The 23,597-nt window shown below is 41.9% G+C and overlaps 1 protein-coding gene across 1 annotated transcript; it reads right to left on the bottom strand.

The window, feature by feature from the left end:
* Positions 1-76: 76 nt before the first annotated feature.
* Positions 77-6,994, bottom strand: LOC139379460 (cilia- and flagella-associated protein 251-like). The gene is made up of 3 exons (XM_071122270.1): positions 6,855-6,994; positions 2,370-2,492; positions 77-2,049 (listed from the first exon to the last, which is right to left on the bottom strand). The coding sequence occupies exon 3, from the start codon at positions 2,045-2,047 to the stop codon at positions 1,397-1,399; it is 651 nt and encodes a 216-aa protein (XP_070978371.1). The 5' UTR covers positions 2,048-2,049; positions 2,370-2,492; positions 6,855-6,994; the 3' UTR covers positions 77-1,396.
* Positions 6,995-23,597: the final 16,603 nt, after the last annotated feature.

Genomic DNA, 23,597 nt, shown 5'->3' with positions numbered 1-23,597 from the left:
AGTATAAGTATTATAGCCTACACTTTTTAGAATACTTAAATTGATTTTTTTGAAAAACACACTTAAATAATAATAATTTAGAAAATATTTTTTTATTTCAACAAAAAACTATCAATCAAATTAAATCGAATCAAATATTATTTATCACTTGCGCCGAATACAACAATGAATTGCTTGCTTACAAGCCCTTAACCAACAATGCAGTTTTAAGAAAAGGAAACAGACAATATAATCACATCAGTGCAAACACTTAAAAGCCTCATGCAACCGTTTTTATATCAATATCAAATTACTTCTGGGTAACAATTAAGAACCTTACTATAATAGTTTTTGCTAGGACTGTCAGGAAGTGGTCTGAGTGGGAGGGGAATGCCATGCAAACCTGCTGATTTAAAAAATGTTCTTAACCTTCATTTAAACAGGAAAAGCACATTAAGACCCTCTTTTTCAATGGAGACCTGGCCAAAAAGGCAACAACAATCAATACATTACAGAATTATAACATAAAACAATACGATTCAACAACATGTTCCAGCCTTAAAAAAAAAATTACACTCAGTCTCTCATCAAAAATAAAAATGTAAAGGCCCTGTGTAGATTGTATTTTCAACCAGCAACTATCAGGAATAACACTGATCAAATCTTTTCACACTTTTACAGTGTTTGTTCCATGAGTTGCTGTACAACATGATACAAAACATATTTTTGACTGCACTGGGCCTTTAAGTTGTATCAGATAATAAAAAGTATAAAATTGTCACTCTGGAAATAAACATCATGCACATAAGACATGAAACAGTATAGCACAAAGTCAAGCCATAGGCCAGGGCTGCACAACCCTCTTCCTGGAGATCTACCGTCCTGTGGGTTTTCAGTCCAACCGAAATTTAACAGACCTGATTCTACTAATTAGCTGCTCAACAGTACCTTAACTAGCTGAATCAGATATGCTAAATTAGGATTAGACTGAAAACCTACAGGACAGTAGATCTCCAGGAAGAAGGATCTAAATAGCTATTAAATTCATAAAATATACAGAACACAAATATTTACAATACATATCATCTCATAGCAACAGTGCAAACCCCAAAACTTTGAAACCCATGAAACTTTGAAACCGTTTAAAAATTACATTTTATATCTAAAATACATTAATATAGCTTCATGTATTCAAGCTGCAATTGTTGCTCTTGTCAGTCACTTTGATGATTGGATTGATTTAGTACACTCTGTTGTTTTCTGCCTTGATTGTTATAACACTGGTTTGTAAGGTTTAAAATTCTGACAATTATGACAATGATGATGATGGTGATGATGAAGTAGCCAATGTTCTGTCAAGCGCTATTACTGTACAAAAATGTATTAATGGAACTCTTTCCCCTTTCTGATCCTTTCCTCACAATACAGTCACATGATTGTTGTCTTTGCCTCCCTCATAATCTTCAGACCAGATAGCACTACCAGAGGACTGATGCAGGTGTATCAGCAAACCTCCCCGTCCACTTTCTTCTCCTCCCACTGCTCCCTCATCACCTTTGCTATCCCCCTTTTCTTCCATATTCTCCTCTCGCTTCCCCTCACACTCTCTCCTCTCCTTCTTCTCGTCCATGACCTTCACACTCTCCGTCAGGCCACAGCCCTCCGCACTGGAGTAGTCATCCAAAGAGTCGTCCACTCTGCCCTCCCTCTCATCCCCCTCCTCCTTCTTCCCCTCCCCCTCGCATTCCCCTCCCTCACTCACTCTCTCTACATCCTCCTCTTTGTCTCTCCGTTCCTCCTCTCCTACAGTCTCCTCATCCTCACTGAGAGGCCAAAGGCGACGCCTGAACCACACCTCCAGGACTTGGACCCCGCCCCTCACCCGGTCCCTGGCCCCACCCTCCCCAAGGACCAGTTGGTGGACTGTGTACTGGCCATTTGTCTGGCGGTTTAGCCACATGTACAGGACGACCAGGAGGGCAACGAGGGTGACCAGGATGAAGAAGACAGTCAAGACGACAAAGGAGGATGTGGTTTGGTCTTTCATTTCTGGATCGTAATTAGTCATGCCTACAAGGGAGAGTAACATTGGAAAAGCTGTTTAAACTGACATTTGACAGGGACATTGGGTTGGATCTAAAGGCATGTACAGTATCTCTGATTCAGATCCTGAAGTGATTGGTTGGCCTCATCTGCACTATAAAAATTACATTTCAATTGTCAGACTGAATTGAAATGGAATTGACCCCAACTGTGACAGTCACAAAATACAAGTCTCTTATTCTAAAGCTGTTCAAATCCAGTCATGTTTGGCCTCTTATTAGAACAAAACCATAAATCCATTATTATTGGGGTTAGCAGGATCAGATAGATTTGATGTCGCAACGTACCTCTTCAAATAGTTCTCAGAAAAGTTGAAGAAATCTTTGCTCAATCCAAGGTAAAACTGCTGCGGTGGAGATCCAGTTTATTTCCTTTCAATTGGAGATGATTTGATGTATTAATGACTGGATCTGTAAAGAAAATATAGTAACATTAGCTACCTACTGACGAAAATGTTTGCAGTATTATTGAGTAGTGCTCATTATACCTCCTGACAAGCAACACATTTCACCTCCCAATTACAATATCCATGCAGCATTTTAAAAATATATATACAGATATTTACACCTGAAATATAAATGTTTGTGGTGGAAAGGTGGACTCTCGAAAAAAATATTTTACAGGATAAAGTATGGCTGATTTTAAATGTAGACTAAAACCTGCCCATGAATAATAATATGATTATTGTAATCAGAAACTGTCACATTGACTGGTTGTGAATGGTTCTGACAGTTGTGGTGTCATGGTGATTGATGTGCCATGCTATTGTTTCATTGTGCTGTACTGTCCCTGCAGATACAGCACGTCACACCTCACAAACACAGGAAGTGAGTATGAGGCGGCGGCAATGGGAGAATTTCAATTGCATACTCTTTGCGTCCTCTCTCCTGTCTCCTCGCCTTCTTCTCAAAACCCATTGGAGGAAAAGGTCAGAGGGGTGGGACCTCTGTTTTTCTCATCCAATGGGTTTTGAGAAGGAGTCGAGGAGAGCGGAGAGAGGACGTGGGGAGTATGCAATTGAGATTCTCCCCCTGATTCTGCCTGTGTGACTCACTAACAGGAAGCCAGCAAATGCTTTCTCTCCCTCGGTCTTGCTCACTTCTAGTTGAATAATTATAACAGTCAATTGGAAACGGTTATATAGATGAATATGGATGCTTGTATAGATAAATATGGATGCCTGTCAGAGTCGACAAATTCATTTTAAAATAAGTGCACCTGTGGTTTCCCCAAATCTGTGTCAATAGCTGACATATTGAGTAAAGATTCATTTATAGTTCTGGTTCAGACAGAAATGCAATGGGATTCATGTACACAACCTTTCAAACGTTTGGGGTCACTTAGAAATGTCCTTGTTTTTTGAAGGAAAAGCATTTTTTTTGTCCATTAAAATAACATCAAATTTTTCAGAAATACAGTGTAGACATTGTTAATGTTGTAAATGACTGGAAACGGCTGATTTTTAATGGAATTTCTCCATAGGCGTACAGAGGCCCATTACCAGCACTCCTGTGCTCCAATGGCACGTTGTGTTAGCTAATCCAAGTTTATAATTTTAAAAGTCTAATTGAGTATTAGAAAACCTGTCACGTCCTGACCTTAGTTCCTTTTTTATGTCTCTGTTTTAGTTTGGTCAGGGCGTGAGTTGCGGTGGGAATTCTAGGTTTTTGTTCTAGGTTTTGTATTTCTGTTTTTGGCCTGGTATGGTTCCCAATCAGAGGCAGCTGTCAATCGTTGTCTCTGATTGAGAACCATACTTAGGTAGCCACTATGATTTGTGGGTAGTTGTTTTCTGTTTAGTGTATGTCACCTTACAGAACTGTTTTGTGTTCAGGCTAATAAATTGACATGGACACTTACCACGCTGCATATGGGTCTGATCCTTCCTTCTCCTCCTCAGACGACGAAGAGATTCGTTACAAAACCCTTTTGTAATTATGTTAGCACAGCTGAAAACTGTTGTTCTGATTAAAGAAGCAATAAAACTGACTTCTTTAGACTAGTTGTGTATCTGGAGCATCAGCATTTGTGGGTTCGATTACAGCTCAAAATAGCCAGAAACAAATAACTTTCTTCTGAAACTAGTCAGTCTATTCTTGTTCTTGTTCTTGTTCAAGGCAGAGTTGCAAAGAAAAAGCCATATCTCACTGGCCAAAAAAAGAAAAGATTAAGATGGGCAAAAGAACACATACACTGGACAGAGGAACTCTGCCTAGAAGGCCAGCATCCCGGACTTGCCTCTTCACTGTTGACGTTGAGACTGGTGTTTTGCGGGTACTATTTAATGAAGCTGCCAGTTGAGGACTTGTGAAGCGTCGGTTTCTCAAACTAGACATTCTAATGTACTTGTCCTCTTGCATTTCTCAGAACCAGAATAGACTGACGAGTTTCAGAAGAAAGTCCTATGTTTCTGGCCATTTTGAGCCTGTAATCGAACCCACAAATGCTGATGCTCCAGATACTCAACTAGTCTAAAGAAGGCCAGTTTTATTGCTTCTTTAAACAGCACAACAGTTTTCAGCTGCGCTAACATAATTCCAAAAGGGTTTTCTAATGATCAATAAGCCTTTTAAAATGATAAACTTGGATTAGCTAACACAATGTGCCATTTAAACACAGGAGTGATAGTTGCTGATAATGGCCCTCTGTACGCTTATGTAGATATTCCACAAAAAAATCTACAATTTCCAGCTACAATAGTCATTTACTATTGTGGTTTCCCTGTGGTTTCCCCAAATCTGTGTCAATAGCTGACATATTGAGTAAAGATTAATTTATAGTTCTGGTTCAGACAGAAATGCAATGGGATTCATGTACACAACCTTTCAAACGTTTGGGGTCACTTAGAAATGTCCTTGTTTTTTGAAGGAAAAGCATTTTTTTTGTCCATTAAAATAACATCAAATTTTTCAGAAATACAGTGTAGACATTGTTAATGTTGTAAATGACTGGAAACGGCTGATTTTTAATGGAATTTCTCCATAGGCGTACAGAGGCCCATTACCAGCACTCCTGTGCTCCAATGGCACGTTGTGTTAGCTAATCCAAGTTTATAATTTTAAAAGTCTAATTGAGTATTAGAAAACCTGTCACGTCCTGACCTTAGTTCCTTTTTTATGTCTCTGTTTTAGTTTGGTCAGGGCGTGAGTTGCGGTGGGAATTCTATGTTTTTGTTCTAGGTTTTGTATTTCTGTTTTTGGCCTGGTATGGTTCCCAATCAGAGGCAGCTGTCAATCGTTGTCTCTGATTGAGAACCATACTTAGGTAGCCACTATGATTTGTGGGTAGTTGTTTTCTGTTTAGTGTATGTCACCTTACAGAACTGTTTTGTGTTCAGGCTAATAAATTGACATGGACACTTACCACGCTGCATATGGGTCTGATCCTTCCTTCTCCTCCTCAGACATTAACAATGTCTACACTGTATTTCTGATCATTTTGATGTTATTTTAATGGATAAAAATGTGCTTTTCTTTCAAAAACAAATACATTTCTCAGTGACACCAAACTTTGGAACGGTAGAGTATGTGGACTTGTTGTTTCATATGACGTACAAATGTGACATTCTGCTCATCAGATTAAAGTTATCAACAAGGCATAGTTAATCCTAGATTGCCAACTTGATTATGCAAAATACGTTAAGCAATGTTTTCTCTCTCTTTCTACATCCTACAATGCCTTTACATTTATGCATATGACCAACCAGCCAATAAGTCGAAGGCATATCTGAACATTTCCCGTACACATTTTCATGTGGTGCAGGCAGGCAGAGTACAGTAGGCTGTGTTTAGACAGGCAGCCAATTCTAATCCACTAATTGGTCTTTTGAACAACCACAGTAGATCTTTTCACATCAGATCTTTTTCAGAGCTGATGTGATTGGTCAAAAGACCCATTAGTAGGAGAAATATTAGAATTAGACTGCCTTTGTAAAGGTAGCCGTATTGGGGTGGAGCACTGATTTAATAAGGATCTTTAATAAGGATCTCACTGAGGGATGTGCTGTTTACATACTCTGTTTATATGCATAACACTTATGCAGCATTAGCACAGATAACATAAATGTTTTAAGCAAAGGCACACTTGGGGCGGCAGGGTAGCCTAGTGGTTAGAGAGTTGGACTAGTAACCGGAAGGTTGGAAGTTCAAACCCCCGAGCTGACAAGGTACAAATCTGGTACAAAGGTACAAATCTGTCGTTCGGCAACCCACTGAGCCTAGGCCGTCATTGAAAATAAGAATTTGTTCTTAACTGACTTGCCTGGTAAAATAAATAAAAATATGCAACCACCCCTTCACCCCCAATGCAATTCATTCATTTTGTAGATTGTTATTGGCATTTTATTCAAATACCCATTAGCTTCCTGGACTCCACACAAGACATAAAACATGATATAATACAAAACCTCAATAGACAAGAAAAGCTCAACTACATAAACTAAGATTCTTCTTACAGTTCTGAAACCAAATACCCCATGGTCACACGCACAAAAAAAGAAAAGGGGTGGAAATATGTAAAAGTCCTAAAAAGACTGAATAAAAACACAGTGGAAGGACTGGTGGAAGAAAAGTGAGGAGGAGATGTGGAGGGAGAGATTGAGTGGAGAGTGGGAAGCTGAAGGATGGACATACAGAGAGTGGAAAGAGCCGTGACAAGATGGTCACACATAGGAAGATGAGAGAAAATGTTCAAACAGATCCACGCCATAAAATGCCAAACATAGGGGCCATTTGATGAATTATGATTGATAAAAAAAAAAAATGTAAACTCACCAATGTGTTGCTATAAAATGAACAGTCTGAATGATGGTTTCAAGAGAGACAGACTCAACAAGGCAGGTGTTAGTGGTGGCACTTTTTTAACAAGAGATGGGGATACAGAAACTTAAAGATAGGCGTGTAAGAAATAGAGTGAGAGGGGATATAATGTGGGCGGAGAGAGAGAAACACAGAGAGACAGAGAGAGAGAGAGAGAACCTCCTGCCGAATGTGTGGCCATATTAGAGACACGTATTTCCCTCAGATTACACAGATCCACAAAGAATTTGAAAACAAATTCAATTTTGATAAACTCCCATATCTATTGGGTGAAATACCACAGAGTGTAATCACATCAGCAAGATGTGTGACCTGTTGCCACAAGAAAAGGGCAACCAGTGAAGAACAAACACCATTGTAAATACAACCTATATTTATGTTTATTTATTTTCCCTTTCGTACTTTAACTATTTGCACATCATTACAACAATGTACTGAGACAAAGAGAGAAAGACAGAGAGAGAGACAGATAGAGAGAGACAGAGAGACTTTGATAGATTGATAGATAAACCAACCCACTAACTCAAGCAGGGTGAAGGAGAAATGTTGCAAGGGGTGATAAGAAAGTAAAGTGTCCACCCAAATATACATAGAAAGAGGAAGCTGTAGTGTTCTGTGTACTTTAGCTGTAGTGCAGATTGAAGGTTTGGCAGCTGGTGTGCAGGGTAGCTACATGAGGATCAGATGTGCAGCCAGACTTATTAGCCACTCCTTTTGCCTCATCTCTTTCAACCGTAACGTTTTTCGATTCCTCATCAATCCACAGAGCCTGAACAGTTCAAACAGTCAGCTTCTTAACAGGTGCATGTTTATCAATAATTGGAAAAAGCAATTTCATAAATTCATGCATCTGGATGCTCCTTATTCATTTTAGGGTGGTAGGTAGCCTAGTGGTTAGAGTGTTGGGCCAGTAAATTAAAGGTTGCTGGATCGAATCACTGAGCTGACAAGGTTTAAAAATCTGTCATCCTGAACAAAGCACTGTTCCTTTGTAGGCCATCATTGTAAATAAGAACTTGTTCTTACCTGACTTGCCAACAAATATTTTTTACATCATCTACAGCAAAATCTTTTGTATGATCCCTTATACACTATTTTAGGCCCAGCTTTTGGAACTTTGGCTTTCCTGCATATAGCCACTGTATTGTGATCACTGCATCCAATGGGTACGGATACAGCTTTAGAACAAAGTTCTAAAAATGTGATCGATACATGTGGATGATCTTGTTCCTGTAATGGTTGTAAACACCCTGGTAGGTTGACTAATAACCTGAACCAGATTACAAGCACTGGTTACAGTAAGAAGCTTCCTCTTGAGCAGACAGCTTGATGAAAACCAGTCAATATTCAGGTCCCCAAGAAAGTAGACCTCTCTGTTTACCTCACATACACTATCAAGCATTTCACACATATTATTTAGATACTGACTGTTAGCACTTGTTGGCCTATAGCAACACCCCAACAGAAAAGGCTTTAAATGTGCCAAGTGAACCTGAAACCACAACACTTCAATAACACTTGACATAATATCTTCTCTAAGCATTACAGGGATATGGCTCTGAATATATACAGCAACACCTCCCCATAAGCATTTCTGCCTCTTCTATAGATGTTATATCCTTGTATTGTATCATCAAATTAATTATCTAAGTGAGTCTCAGAAATGGCTAATAGATGAATGTTATCTGATGTCAGCAAGTTATTGATTTAATTAACCTTATTTCTTAGGCTACATATATTAATATGGGCTATTTTCAGCCCTTTCCTGGGTAGCTTATCAGAGATAAAGCAAGAGACAAAAATATACATTCTGCAGTCCATTAATCAGTTGGTGTTCGAAAGTGTGGTGTGTGCTGTGACGTTAAAGCTATGAACCCATAGTCTTGGATCTCTCATCCCTTCCAGGCATTTTTAGGAGGGAGGGTGGACAATGAGCCTGTCATAGCGGATGTAAGCAATGTCCACACGCGCTCTGGCAGCTTTCATGGCTGGGATAAGGTATTTTCTCTTCTGGTGCACAGCTTCAGGATAGTCCTTGTTGAGGAAGATATACATTCCTCTCAAGCTCTTGGCTCTTTCTAGAACAGCTACCTTCCAGAACAGCAACCTCGGCCTGGGCATGTCACCTGGACCGGTGGTGGGATTTCCAGTTCTGTTGGTGCGCTCCACCTCAATCTTCCGCTGGTCCATCTTCAATTTCTCTGAGATCACTTCGCTCACTTTGTCCTCAGACTCCCTCCATGTCTCGTGGAGATTCTGCAATTCCGTCCACAACCATGTTGTTCCGTCTTGATTGTACCTCGAGATTATTTGATTTATGCGTCATTGTTATCATGGATTCATACACAGAATTGATGTCCTCTCTCAATGATTTACAGATTGCTGTCATCTTGCCGTTCTCCTGTTTAAACTCATCAAGCAGACACTGGGAGAACTGCAAACTGTTCTTCAGGTCCTGGACCTCTCTGGTCAGATCATACATTATTTTATTAGTTGACTCCACCAGTATTTGGACAAAACACTTCAAGCTATTTTGTTATTTTTGTAATAACTGCTTGTAGAACTCTTTTTGTTAGTTCAAAACATCCTTCACCTAGTGGTCCATGTGGACCAATGCGCATTCTGAAAAGCAATCCAAGGATTGTTCAATAGGATTTTGTTTTTAGGGAGTGATTTTGTGAAAGTGAAAGTCGATGTGAAAGTTGCGTGATTGTGAGATATTACAAATTAAGCTGATTGAAATTTTAATAATAAGATTGATTGAAATGTGGATATTAAGAAATATGGATAAATAGCTGATTGAAATTTGGATAATAAGAGATTGAAACTTCAGAGATAAAGTAACATAATATTGAGTATAATGGGTTACTAGAGATGTAACAATAGAAAAAATATATATATACAATTTGCACACCCACATGTAGACTATGTAAGTTGTGTCAAAGGTATTATGAGAAATGTTCAGAGTGATCCCTTTATGGATAATTTGAGGTATGATAAGGTTAAAGCATTGTATGGGACTTGACTTACCCCTAAACATTTAAACTATAAATAGAACCAATGAATGTTGAACATGATTTTCTGTTAACTAAACTTAAGGCTACAATTGATTGTACCTCTGATGGAGTTTTCATTGATATCCCAAACGATGAGATGTTAAACCAATGAGTAAGCAGGCAAATTGAACCAGTCCCCCAGGATGACTGGGGGTCTGACACTGCCTCCCAGTCTATTTTGTCTCAAGTGCCAGAAACCTTATGGATAGAACATTTCAATGACAGTGAACTGATAGGCAGTGCTAGCCTAGTTATAATAACTGTTTCTCTCCCCTTCTAAATTGACCAATGTATTTTATACATTTGGCATATTACATATGAAGCTTAAAATAATAGACATTTAATAAGTGTGAAGCAGAAAGTGAATATCCAACAGAAAATTGAAATAAATATATAGACTAACATTGTTAGGTTAGACTAAAATGAAATCAATACCTTCCAATATGGAGAAGGTTATCATGTTTGTTTTGTTTTAAACCTTGCAATAGGGGGGAAAGCAGAATGTTGTTTGAGAGTGATCTGTGTGTATTAACAAAGTGATTGAGAAGGTCTCCTATTGGGAAAGAAGGAAACAGATATGGAGACTAGTGAAAGTAACAAAGTGAATAGTAATTGGCTTTCAGATAGCACTCCAATAATGTAATGTCTGAGTAATTTCAAGTAGTAAGACAAAGGGATTGAGCATTGGGACTGATTTTAAATTAGAGGCCACTCACTCTTCAAGGCCTGGTCCATTGCTCTTGTGTTTAAGTAATCTGTTGTTTGGGTTAGAGATCAGCTTCCTGTGGAACAATAGCTGCCATACACACTGAACTCAAACAGGCTGTACGAGACACGGTGGGGAAATTTGGGACAGAGGTATGAATAATTGAATAAGACACGTTTTTGACAATGTATTACTCAATTCTATAGTATGGGTAGCACCAGGGATTAAAGTAAGAAGGTAATGTCATCTAAAACAACAATATGTTTCCATTACGTGGAACTGTGTCCAGAAGAAGTAGATCCAAGTAAATGTTTTTAGTACCGAATATTGAGCTGATACGCTCGCACCAACTTTTTGAAGGTCCTAGCAGATTTGTTAAACAACAGGTTTTATATTGAGACTAAGTTTATGTCCCAGGGATAGTTTGTACAGAATTGTATGTCAACGCAACAGGTCGAAATGACAATGATTACAAGAGAGGGACTCTGGCTTTGTTTACTTTAGAAGGTGCCTATTCATCTTGACGGGACACTGTATAATCTGATGTGTATATCAAGTTTTTTTTCTATGTTTATCAATGATTCTGTATCTCTCCCTTTGAAAGGATCCCCAAGGCAAGTGCCTTAGGAGAGCAGTTAAAGGTACCCGGATCCAGCTGTGTTAAGGGAGCTCCCAAATTAAGTTAGGCCTAGCCATTTTGTTTGTTTTTACCCTACGATTTTTACTATATACATGCCAGCACCCACACACAACCCACCTGTTAATTAATATTTGTTAGTCATTAATACTCTGTTTGATTTATTGATGAGGGTCTTAAATTTAAGTGATATAACCAACGTGAAGCACTAAGGACTGTCATTCTAAATTTGGGTTGGATAATTTATCAATATTTATAATTATGACATGGAAAGGAGAGGCTTCTAGAGACAGAGCTATGCCCCTAAATTGTGAGGAGAGCCACTAGATTGTAGCTTGGGCTAACCTTGCCCCAATCCCATTCTTATCAAGGTTGGTGTGAAACTGTTATAACATGTGTTCTCTCTCTTCTCTGTGAAAGTTAATATGAATGTGCTCTAGGCCAAATTCGGGAGATCTCTAGAGATATAGAGAAAATTAGCAATGCAAAAATAATTGCGTAAATTGGCTCTGCAAAATAGAGAGGCTCTTAACTATCTTTTGGCAGGTAAAGGGGACACTTGTGCAAACAATGGCGATGAATGTTGTACCTTTGTCCCAGATCACTCTTCTAATATGACTGATCTCGCCGAATACATTGCCGCTGTTGCTAAGAATAATTCCCCACAACCAGAGTGGATGGCTGCAACTTGGTTGGAATCCCTGTTTGAAGGTTGCTAGATCGAATCCCAGAGCTGACAAGGTTAAAAATATATATAATTCTGCCCCTAAACAAGGCACTTAACCCACTGTTCCTAGGCCTTCGTTGTTAATAAGAATTTGTTCTTAACTGACTTGCCTAGTTAAATAAAGGTAAAATAAAAAATGGTATTACCATACTAATTAGAATGATTAACCCAAAATGAAGGGCTTGAAATTATGAAGTGCCTGTTTTTTTTCTGCGTTGATTTCCCTAACTTTAATAGGAGTATAGAATATTATGATATAGAATCTATAATCTAAATGCTTACATTAAAATGTAATGATTATCATCACACAAGTGATAAGAGGATGGAATGTTATGGAAATGTGAATGTTTGTGCTTTGCTAATAACCAATTTCTGTGTTCATGCAAGTGACTGATTGAACGAATCCTCACTGTCAGTATCTGCAATTTGGCAGTATGCCTAGAACCTTGTTTAGAGAAAGGGATATCTCAGTTTCAAGGTCTCAGCTTAGAGAGAAGAAGCCTTGTGAGGTATTGGTCTGTCACATGCATGACCCAGTATTTGGTCGTCACATGAATGAAGTAAACATTAATTATGAATGATGAATAAGCTACATCATGCAAATATAACTTGTCAGTATATAAGGGAACTAACGGGACAGACCCGTTAGAGCTCACTTCAGACCGGTACTTTATGCATCTAAGTTTGATCGTGACCTCTCCAGCTTGCTGACAAAAAAGAATGATTCATTTAAGATTGACTTTGAGCGTCCCTGTGTAAGAATTTCCACAACAGCTCTTAGCTTTATCCTTTGAAAATAGACACAAGAAAATATTCTCTGGAATTGATTTGTACAACCATGGAGGGTTGATGTCACTAAAGGAACCCACCAATTAACATACTATATGTGCAAAGTCAACTTCCGGAGCCGACAGAGATGGCCGCCTCGCTTCGCGTTCCTAGGAAACTATGCAGTATTTTGTTTTTTTACGTGTTATTTCTTACATTGTTACCCCAGGTAATCTTAGGTTTTATTACATACAGTCGGGAGGAACTATTGGATATAAGAGCAACGTCAACTCACCAACATTACGACCAGGAATACGACTTTCCCGAAGTGGATCCTCTGTTTTGCCTACCACCCAGGACAATGGATCAGATCCCAGCAGGCGAACCAAAACAACGATGTCATAAAAGACTAAGCGGTCTTCTGGTCAGGCTCCGGAGACGGGCACATCGCACACAACTCCCTAGCATACTACTCGCCAATGTCCAGTCTCTTGACAACAAGGTAGATGAAATCCGAGCAAGGGTAGCATTCCAGAGAGACATAAGAGACTGTAACGTTCTTCGCTTCACGGAAACATGGCTCACTCGAGACACGCTAGCGGAGCATCTTTCTGGTAAGAAGAACGGCAGGGGGGGTATGCCTTCTGTGATCATAACAACATACAGGAACTCAAGTCCTTCTGTTCACCTGACTTAGAATTCCTCACAATCAAATGCCGACCGCATTATCTACCAAGAGAATTCTCTTCGATTATAATCACAGCCACATATATTCCCCCCCAAGCAGACACATCGATGGCCCTGAACAAATTTAATTTGACTCTATGTAAACTGGAAACCACATATCCCAAGGCTGCATTCATTGTAGCTGGGGATTTTAACAAGACTAAACAAGACTCCCTAAATTCTATCAGCTTATCGATTGTGCAACCAGGACTGGTAAAACCCTGGAACATTGTTATTCTAACTTCCGTGATGCATATAAGGCCCTCCCCCGCCCTAATTTTGGAAAAGCTGACCACGACTCCATTTTGTTGCTCCCTGCCTATAGACAGAAACTAAAACAGGAAGCTCCAGCGCTCAGGTCTGTTCAATGCTGGTCTGACCAATCTGATTCCACACTTCAAGATTGCTTCGATCACGTGGACTGGGATATGTTCTGTATTGCGTCAAACAACAACATTGACGAATATGCTGATTCGGTGAGTGAGTTAATTAGCAAGTGCATCTGTAATGTTGTACCCACAGCATTTATTAAAAATATTCCCCAACCAGAAACCGTGGATTGATGGCAGCATTCGCGCGAAACTGAAAGCGCAAACCCCTGCTTTTAATCAGGGCAAGGTGACCGGAAACATGACCGAATACAAACAGTGTAGCTATTCCCTCCACAAGGCAATCAAACAAGCTAAGCATCAGTATAGAGACAAAGTAGAGTCGCAAATCAACGGCTCAGACACGAGAGGTATGTGGCAGGGCCTACAGTCAATTGTGGATTACAAAAACACACCGCTGATCCTCAACACTGGGGCCCCCAAGGATGCATTCTGAGCCCTCTCCTGTACTCCATGTTCACCTACGACTGCGTAGCCATGCACGCCTCCAACTCAATCATCAAGTTTGCAGACGACACTACAGTGGTAGGCTTGATTACCAACAATGATGAGACGGCCTACAGGGAGGTGGTGAGGGCACTCGGAGTGTGGTGTCAGGAAAATAACCTCACACTCAACATCTTCAAAACAAAGGAGATGATCGTGGACTTCAGGAAACAGCAGAGGGAGCACCCCCCTATCCACATCGACGGGACAGTAGTGGAGAGGGTAGTAAGTTTTAAGTTCCTCAGCGCACACATCACGGACAAACTGAATTTGTCACCCACACAGACAGCGTGGTGAAGAAGGCGCAGCAGCGCCTCTTCAACCTCAGGAGGCTGAAGAAATCAAATCAAATCAAATTTATTTATATAGCCCTTCGTACATCAGCTGATATCTCAAAGTGCTGTACAGAAACCCAGCCTAAAACCCCAAACAGCAAGCAATGCAGGTGTAGAAGCACGGTGGCTAGGAAAAACTCCCTAGAAAGGCCAAAACCTAGGAAGAAACCTAGAGAGGAACCAGGCTATGTGGGGTGGCCAGTCCTCTTCTGGCTGTGCCGGGTGGAGATTATAACAAAACATGGTCAAGATGTTCAAATGTTCATAAATGACCAGCATGGTCGAATAATAATAAGGCAGAACAGTTGAAACTGGAGCAGCAGCACAGTCAGGTGGACTGGGGACAGCAAGGAGTCATCATGTCAGGTATTCCTGGGGCATGGTCCTAGGGCTCAGGTCCTCCGAGAGAGAGAAAGAAAGAGAGAATTAGAGAGAGCATATGTGGGATGTCCAGTCCTCTTCTGGCTGTGCCGGGTGGAGATTATAACAGAACATGGCCAAGATGTTCAAATGTTCATAAATGACCAGCATGGTCGAATAATATTAAGGCAGAACAGTTGAAACTGGAGCAGCAGCACAGCCAGGTGGACTGGGGACAGCAAGGAGTCATCATGTCAGGTAGTCCTGGGGCATGGTCCTAGGGCTCAGGTCCTCCGAGAGAGAGAAAGAGAGAAGGAGAGAATTAGAGAACGCACACCTAGATTCACACAGGACACCGAATAGGACAGGAGAAGTACTCCAGATATAACAAACTGACCCTAGCCCCCCGACACATAAACTACTACTGCAGCATAAATACTGGAGGCTGAGACAGGAGGGGTCAGGAGACATTGTGGCCCATTCCGAGGACACCCCCGGACAGGGCCAAACAGGAAGGATATAACCCCACCCACTTTGCCAAAGCACAGCCCCCACACCACTAGAGGGATATCTTCAACCACCAACTTACCATCCTGAGACAAGGCTGAGTATAGCCCACAAAGACCTCCGCCACGGCACAACCCAAAGGGGGGGGGCGCCAACCCAGACAGGATGACCACATCAGTGACTCAACCCACTCAGGTGACGCACCCCCTCCAGGGACGGCATGAGAGAGCCCCAGTAAGCCAGTGACTCAGCCCCTGTAATAGGGTTAGAGGCAAAGAATCCCAGTGGAAAGAGGGGAACCGGCCAGGCAGAGACAGCAAGGGCGGTTCGTTGCTCCAGAGCCTTTCCGTTCACCCTCCTACTCCTGGGCCAGACTACACTCAATCATATGACCCACTGAAGAGATGAGTCTTCAGTAGAGACTTAAAGGTTGAGACCGAGTTTGCGTCTCTGACATGGGTAGGCAGACCGTTCCATAAAAATGGAGCTCTATAGGAGAAAGCCCTGCCTCCAGCTGTTTGCTTAGAAATTCTAGGGACAATTAGGAGGCCTGCGTCTTGTGACCGTAGCGTACGTGTAGGTATGTACGGCAGGACCAAATCAGAGAGATAGGTAGGAGCAAGCCCATGTAATGCTTTGTAGGTTAGCAGTAAAACCTTGAAATCAGCCCTTGCTTTGACAGGAAGCCAGTGTAGAGAGGCTAGCACTGGAATAATATGATCAAATTTTTCGGTTCTAGTCAGGATTCTAGCAGCCGTAAGCCGTAATTAGCACTAACTGAAGTTTATTTAGTGCTTTATCCGGGTAGCCGGAAAGTAGAGCATTGCAGTAGTCTAACCTAGAAGTGACAAAAGCATGGATTAATTTTTCTGCATCATTTTTGGACAGAAAGTTTCTGATTTTTGCAATGTTACGTAGATGGAAAAAAACTGTCCTTGAAATTGTCTTGATATGTTCTTCAAAAGAGAGATCAGGGTCCAGAGTAACGCCGAGGTCCTTCACAGTTTTATTTGAGACGACTGTACAACCATTAAGATTAATTGTCAGATTCAACAGAAGATCTCTTTGTTTCTTGGGACCTAGAACAAGCATCTCTGTTTTGTCCGAGTTTAAAAGTAGAAAGTTTGCAGCCATCCACTTCCTTATGTCTGAAACACATTCTTCTAGCAAGGGCAATTTTGGGGCTTCACCATGTTTAATTGAAATGTACAGCTGTGTGTCATCCGCATAGCAGTGAAAGTTAACATTATGTTATCGAATAACATCCCCAAGAGGTAAAATATATAGTGAAAACAATAGTGGTCCTAAAACGGAACCTTGAGGAACACCGAAATTTACAGTTGATTTGTCAGAGGACAAACTATTCACAGAGACAAACTGATATCTTTCCGACAGATAAGATCTAAACCAGGCCAGAACTTGTCCGTGTAGACCAATTTGGGTTTCCAATCTCTCCAAAAGAATGTGGTGATCGATGGTATCAAAAGCAGCATTAAGGTCTAGGAGCACGAGGACAGATGCAGAGCCTCGGTCCGATGCCATTAAAGAAATTTGGCTTGTCACCAAAAGCACTCACAAACCTTTACAAATGCACAACCGAGAGCATCCTGTCGGGCTGTATCACCTCCTGGTATGGCAACTGCTCCGCCCACAACCGTAAGGCTCTCCAGAGGGTAGTGAGGTCTGCACAACGCATCACTGGGGGCAGACTACCTGCCCTCCAGGACACCTACACCACCCGATGTCACAGGAAGGCCATAAAGATCATCAAGGACATCAACCACCCGAGCCACTGCCTGTTCACCCCGCTATCATCCAGAAGGCGAGGTCAGTACAGGTGCATCAAAGCTGGGACCGAGAGACTGAAAAACAGCTTCTATCTCAAGGCCATCAGACTGTTAAACAGCCACCACTAACACTGAGTGGCTGCTGCCAACACACTGACACTGACTCAACTCCAGCCACTTTAATAATGGGAATTGATGGGAAATGATGTAAATATATCACTAGCCACTTTAAACAATGCTACCTTATATAAATGTTACTTACCCTACATTATTCATCTCATATGCATACGTATATACTGTACTCTATATCATCGACGGTATCCTTATGTAATACATGTATCACTAGCCACTTTATACTATACTATGCCACTTTGTTTACATACTCATCTCATTTGTACATACTGTACCCGATACCATCTACTGTATCTTGCCTATGCTGCTCTGTACCATCACTCATTCATATATCCTTATGTACATATTCTTTATCCCCTTACACTGTGTACAAGACAGTAGTTTTGGAATTGTTAGTTAGATTACTTGTTATTACTGCATTGTCGGAACTAGAAGCACAAGCATTTCGCTACACTCGCATTAACATCTGCTAACCATGTGTATGTGACAAATAAAATTTGATTTGATTTGATTTGATTTAAGGGCGCTGTACTGCAGCGCCAGCTGTGCCATCAGAGTCCTGGGTTCGCGCCCAGGCTCTGTCGTAACCGGCCGCGACCGGGAGGTCCGTGGGGCGACGCACAATTGGCCTAGCGTCGCCCGGGTTAGGGAGGGCTTGGTCGGTAGGGGTGTCCTTGTCTCATCGCGCACCAGCGACTCCTGTGGCGGGCTGGGCGCAGTGTACGCTAGCCAAGGTGGCCAGGTGCACGGTGTTTCCTCCGGCGCATTGGTGCGGCTGGCTTCCGGGTTGGATGTGCGCTGTGTTAAAGAAGCAGCGGCTTGGTTGGTTGTGTATCGGAGGACGCATGACTTTCAACCTTCGTCTCTCCCGAGCCCGTACGGGAGTTGTAGCGATGAGACAAGATAGTAGCTACTACAACAATTGGATACTACGAAATTGGGGAGAAAAAGGGGTAAAATAAAAGAAAAAGTGGCTAGTGTGTCACTAGCCACTTTAAACAATAGCACTTCATATGTTTACATACCCTACATTACTCATCTCATATGTATATAATGTACTCTATCTATACCATCTACTGCATCTTGCCATCTTGATGTAATACATGTATCACTTTAAACCATTGTTTAAAGTGATACATCAAGATGGCAAGATGCAGTAGATGGTATAGATAGAGTACAGTATAGTACAGTATATGAGATGAGTAATAATTTTTATATGTTATACTTTTATATGTTTACATACCCTACATTACTCATCTCATATGTGTACATACTGTACTCGATACCATCTACTGCATCTTGCCAATGCCGTTCTGTACCATCACTCATTCATATATTTTTATGTACATACTCTTTCATTCCTTTACACTGTGTGTATAAGGTAGTTGTTGTGGAATTGTTAGGTTAGATTACTCGTTGGTTATTACTGCATTGTCGGAACTAGAAGCACAAGTATTTCACTACACTCGCATTAACATCTGCTAACCATGTGTATGTGACAAATAAAATTTGATTTGAAGTTCAAGGTTAAGAGACGCATACAGTCCAATGACCACAGAGTGGCTGAACCTAAATGGACATAGTGATTCTGCTAATAAATACCAACTCTTATAAAAGCAGCTCACACTCTAAAGAGCAATTGATATCAGTTTTATCAGGATTTCACAAACTCGTTCCTGGAAAGGCCACACCTGACTATATAAGGTCCCACAGTTGACAGTGCATGTCAGAGCAAAAACCAAGCCCTGAAGTTAAAGGAATTGTCCATAGAGTTCCAAGACAGGATTGTGTTGAGGCACAGATCTGGAGAAGGGTACCAGCATTGACGGCCCCCAAGGGTACCAGCATTGACGGCCCCCAAGAACACAGTGGCCTCCATAATTCTTGAATGGACGAAGTTTGGAACCACCAAGACTCTTCCTAGAGCAGGCTGCTCAGCCACATTGAGCAATCGGGAGAGAAGGGCCTTGGTCAGGGAGATGACCAGATATCCGATGGTTACTCTGACTGAGCTCTGGAGTTCCTCTGTAAAGATGGGAGAACCTTCCAGAAGGACAACCATCTCTGCAACACTCCACCAATCAGGCCTTTATAGTAGAGTGGCCAGAAAGGAAGCCACTCCTCAGTAAAAGGCACACGACAGCCCGCTGGGAGTTTGCCAAAAGGCACCCAAAGGACTCTCAGACCACGAGAAACAAGATTTTCTGGTCTGATGAAACCAAGATTGAACTCTTTGGCCTGAATGCTAAGCGTCATATCTGGAGGAAACCAGGCCCGCTCATCACCTGGCCAATACCATCCCTACGGTGAAGTATGGTAGTGGCAGCATCATGCTGTGGGGATATTTTTCAGCGGCAGGGACTGGGAGACTAGTCAGGAACGAGGGAAAGATGAACGGAGCCTGGGTTCTGAATACTTATGTAAATGTGATATTTCAGTTTGTATTTCTTTATACAATTGCAAAAATTTCTACAACTCAATTTTTACTTTGTCATTATGGGGAGTATTGTGTGTAGATTGATGAGGGAAAACAATTTAATCAATTTTAGAATAAGGCTGTAAAGTAACAAAATGTGGAAAAAAGTGGAAGGGTCTGAATACTTTCCGAATGCACTATGTTAAGAGTTGAAGCAGTGTAGAACCACTCGGCTGACAGACACTGCAGAGCCTAGAGGAAGGAAGTGAGTGGTTCAAAAGACACAGAGCTGATGCTCTTTCAACCTGGGACCACATCCTGTTATGTGCTCCACTGGCTAGTACAAACACAACACCATAAACTACTGGGGAACCGTAGAGGTAGATTTGAATTCATGTAAATTTTGCTATGATGTTGTGGGAGGACTAAACTTCACAGTCCATTTCTAATGCTGAATATAATCGAGTTCTTCTTTCCAAAGAGTTGAGGAACCAATCAGAAAAGCTTCAGGAGCATGCTTACCATGTATGATAACACAAGATGATAACCACTGGGTTACACAGTGTATGATAACACAAGATGATAACATAAGATGATATCATACACTGTGTAACCCAGTGGTTAACACAAGATGATAACATAAGATGATAACCACTGGGTTATGGCGCCGGAGATGAAGGCAGACGTCCCCAACCTATTGTGTTTCTTTGTTCGTTTATTTGCAACTTTTTTTCGCCTATTTTGTACATAATGTTGTCGCTACCGTCTCTTATGACCGAAAATAACTTCTAGACAGAAGCAGAATCCTTTTTTTCCCTTTCACGACTCTGACGAGCCCGACGCGAAGGATATACTGCTTTCTCGGTAACAGGCCCAGAACCCCGCGATTTGCGTGAATTCGTAGGCGATCTAATAAACCCCCACTTCCCTCCATTCTGCTAGCAAACATGGAGAAAAAAAATCGATGAGCTACACGGAAGATTAAACTATCAACGGGACATTAAAACTGTAACATCTTATGCTTCACGGCGTCGTGGCTGAACGTCGACCCTATCAACATACAGCTGGCTGGTTACACGCTATACCGGCAAGATAGACGGTGGACTATGTATTTTTGTATTTTTTGTAAAAAACAGCTGGTGCACAATATCTAAGGAAGTATCGCGCTTTTGCTCATCTGAGGTAGAGTATCTCATGATAAGCTGTAGACCACACTTTCTACCTAGAGAGTTTATCTGTATTTCTCGTAGCTGTTCACATACCACCACAGTCAGAGGCTGGCACTAAGACGGAATTGAATGAGCTGTATTCCACCATAAGCATACAAGAAAACGCTCACCCAAAGGTGGTGCTCCTAGTAGCCAGGGACTTTAATGCAGGGAAACTTAAATCCGTTTTACCAAATTTTTATCAGCATGTTAAACGTGCAACCAGAGGAAAAAAATCTCTGGAACACCTATACTCCACACACAGAGACGCATAAAAAACTCTCACTCGCCCTCCATTTGGCAAATCTGAACATAGTTATATCCTCTTTGATTCCTGTTTACAAGCAAAAAATTAAAGCATGAAGCACAGGACGAGATCAATAATGAAGCAGATGAAGCAGATGCTAAGCTAAAGGACTGTTTTGCTAGCACAGACTGGAATATGTTCCGGGAGTACACCACATCAGTCATCGGCTTCATCCCCACAGTGATCGTACGTACATACCCCAACCAGAAGCCATGGATTACAGGCAGCATCCGCACTGAGCTAAAGGCTAGAGCTGCCGCTTTCAAGGAGGGGGACTCTAACCCGGAAGCTTATAAGAAATCCCGCTATGCCCTCTGATGAACCATCAAACAGGCAAAGCGTCAACACAGAACTAAGATCGAATCGTACTACACCGGCTCTGGCACTCGTCGAATGTGGCAGAGCTTGCAAACCATTACAGACTACAAAGGGATGCACAGCCGAGAGCTTCCCAGTGACACGAGCCTACCAGACGAGCTAAACTACTTCTATGCTCGCTTCGAGGCAAATAACACTGAAACATGCATGAGAGCACCAGCTGTTTTGGAAGACTGTGTGATCACGCTCTCCACAGCCGATGTGAGTCAGACCACCATAGTGCCTGTGCCCAAGAACACTAAGTTAGCCTGCCTAAATGACTACCGACCCGTAGCACTCACGTCTGTAGCCATTAAATGCTTTGAAAGGCTGGTCATGGCTCAAATCAACACCATTATCCTAGAAACCCTAGACCCACTCCAATTTGCATATCACTCCAACAGATCCACAGAAGATGCTATCTCTATTGCACTCCACACTGCCCTTTCCCACCTGGACAAAAGAAACACCTATGTGAGAATGCTGTTCATTGACTACAGCTCAGCGTTCAACACCATAGTGCCCTCCAAGCTCATCAATAAGCAAAGGACCCTGGGAGTAAACACCTCCCTTTGCAACTGGATCCTGGACTTCCTGACAGGCCGCCCCCAGGTGGTAAGGGTAGGTAACAACATATCCGCCATGCTGATCCTCAACACAGGGGCCCCTCAGGGGTGCGTGCTCACTCCCTTCCTGTACTCCCTGTTCACTCATGACTACAAGGCCAGGCACGACTCCACCATCATTAAATTTGCCGATGACACAACAGTGCTACCACTGATCACCGACAACAACGAGACAGCCTATAGGGAAGTCAAAGACCTGGCCGTGTGGTGCCAGGACAACAACCTCTCCCTCAACGTGATCAAGACAAAGGAGATGATTGTGGACTACAGGAAAAAGAGGACCGAGCACACCCCCATTCTCATCAACGGGGCTGCAGTGGAGCAGGTTGAGAGCTTCAAGTTCCTTGGTGTCCACATCCCCAACAAACTAACATGGTCCAAGCACACCAATACAGTCATGAAGAGAGCACGACAAAACCTATTCCCCCTCAGGAGACTGAAAAGATTTGTCATGGGTTCGCAGATCCTCAAAAGGTTCTACAGCTGCACCATCGAGAGCATCCTGAATGGTTGCATCACTGCCTGGTATGGCAATTGCTCAGCTTCCGACTGCAAGGCACTACAGAAGGTAGTGCGAACGGCCAAGTACATCACTGGGGCCAAGCTTCCTGCCATCAAGGACCTCCATACCAGGATTTGTCAAAGACTTCAGACACCGTAGTCATAAAGAGAACAGTCTACTACCGCACTGCAATCGGTACCGGAGCGCCAAGTCTAGGTCCAAGAGGCTTCTAAACAGCTTCTACCCCCAAGCCACAAGACTCCTGAACATCTACTCAAATGGCTACCCAGACTATTTGCATTAACCCCCCCCCCCCTCTTTACACCGCTGCTACTCTTGGTTGTCGTCATCTATGCATGGTCACTTAAATAACTCTACCCACATGTACATACTACCTCAACTAACCGGTGCACCCGCACATTGACTTTGTACCGGTATCCCCATGTATATAGTCTCGCTATTGTGGTTTTACTGCTTCTCTTTAATGACTTGTTACTTTTCTCTCTTATTCTTGTCCGTATTTTTTGAAACTGCATTGTTGGTTGGGGGCTCGTAAGTAAGAATTTCACTGTAAGGTCTACTACACCGGTTGTATTCGGTGCATGTGACTAACAAAATTTGATTTGATAACACAAGACGATAATCACTAGGATACACGTTTGCTAA

This window comes from Oncorhynchus clarkii, chromosome 21 (genome assembly GCF_045791955.1).
Source record: "Oncorhynchus clarkii lewisi isolate Uvic-CL-2024 chromosome 21, UVic_Ocla_1.0, whole genome shotgun sequence".
Lineage (NCBI taxonomy): Eukaryota > Metazoa > Chordata > Actinopteri > Salmoniformes > Salmonidae > Oncorhynchus > Oncorhynchus clarkii.
Note: the sequence above shows the minus strand (reverse complement) of the source record. Positions and strands in the feature narration are given on the sequence as shown.

Bases quoted from the DNA above. Each gene is read 5' to 3' on its own strand.
- LOC139379460 (XM_071122270.1), bottom strand. From the start codon at position 2,047: ATGACTAATTACGATCCAGAAATGAAAGACCAAACCACATCCTCCTTT.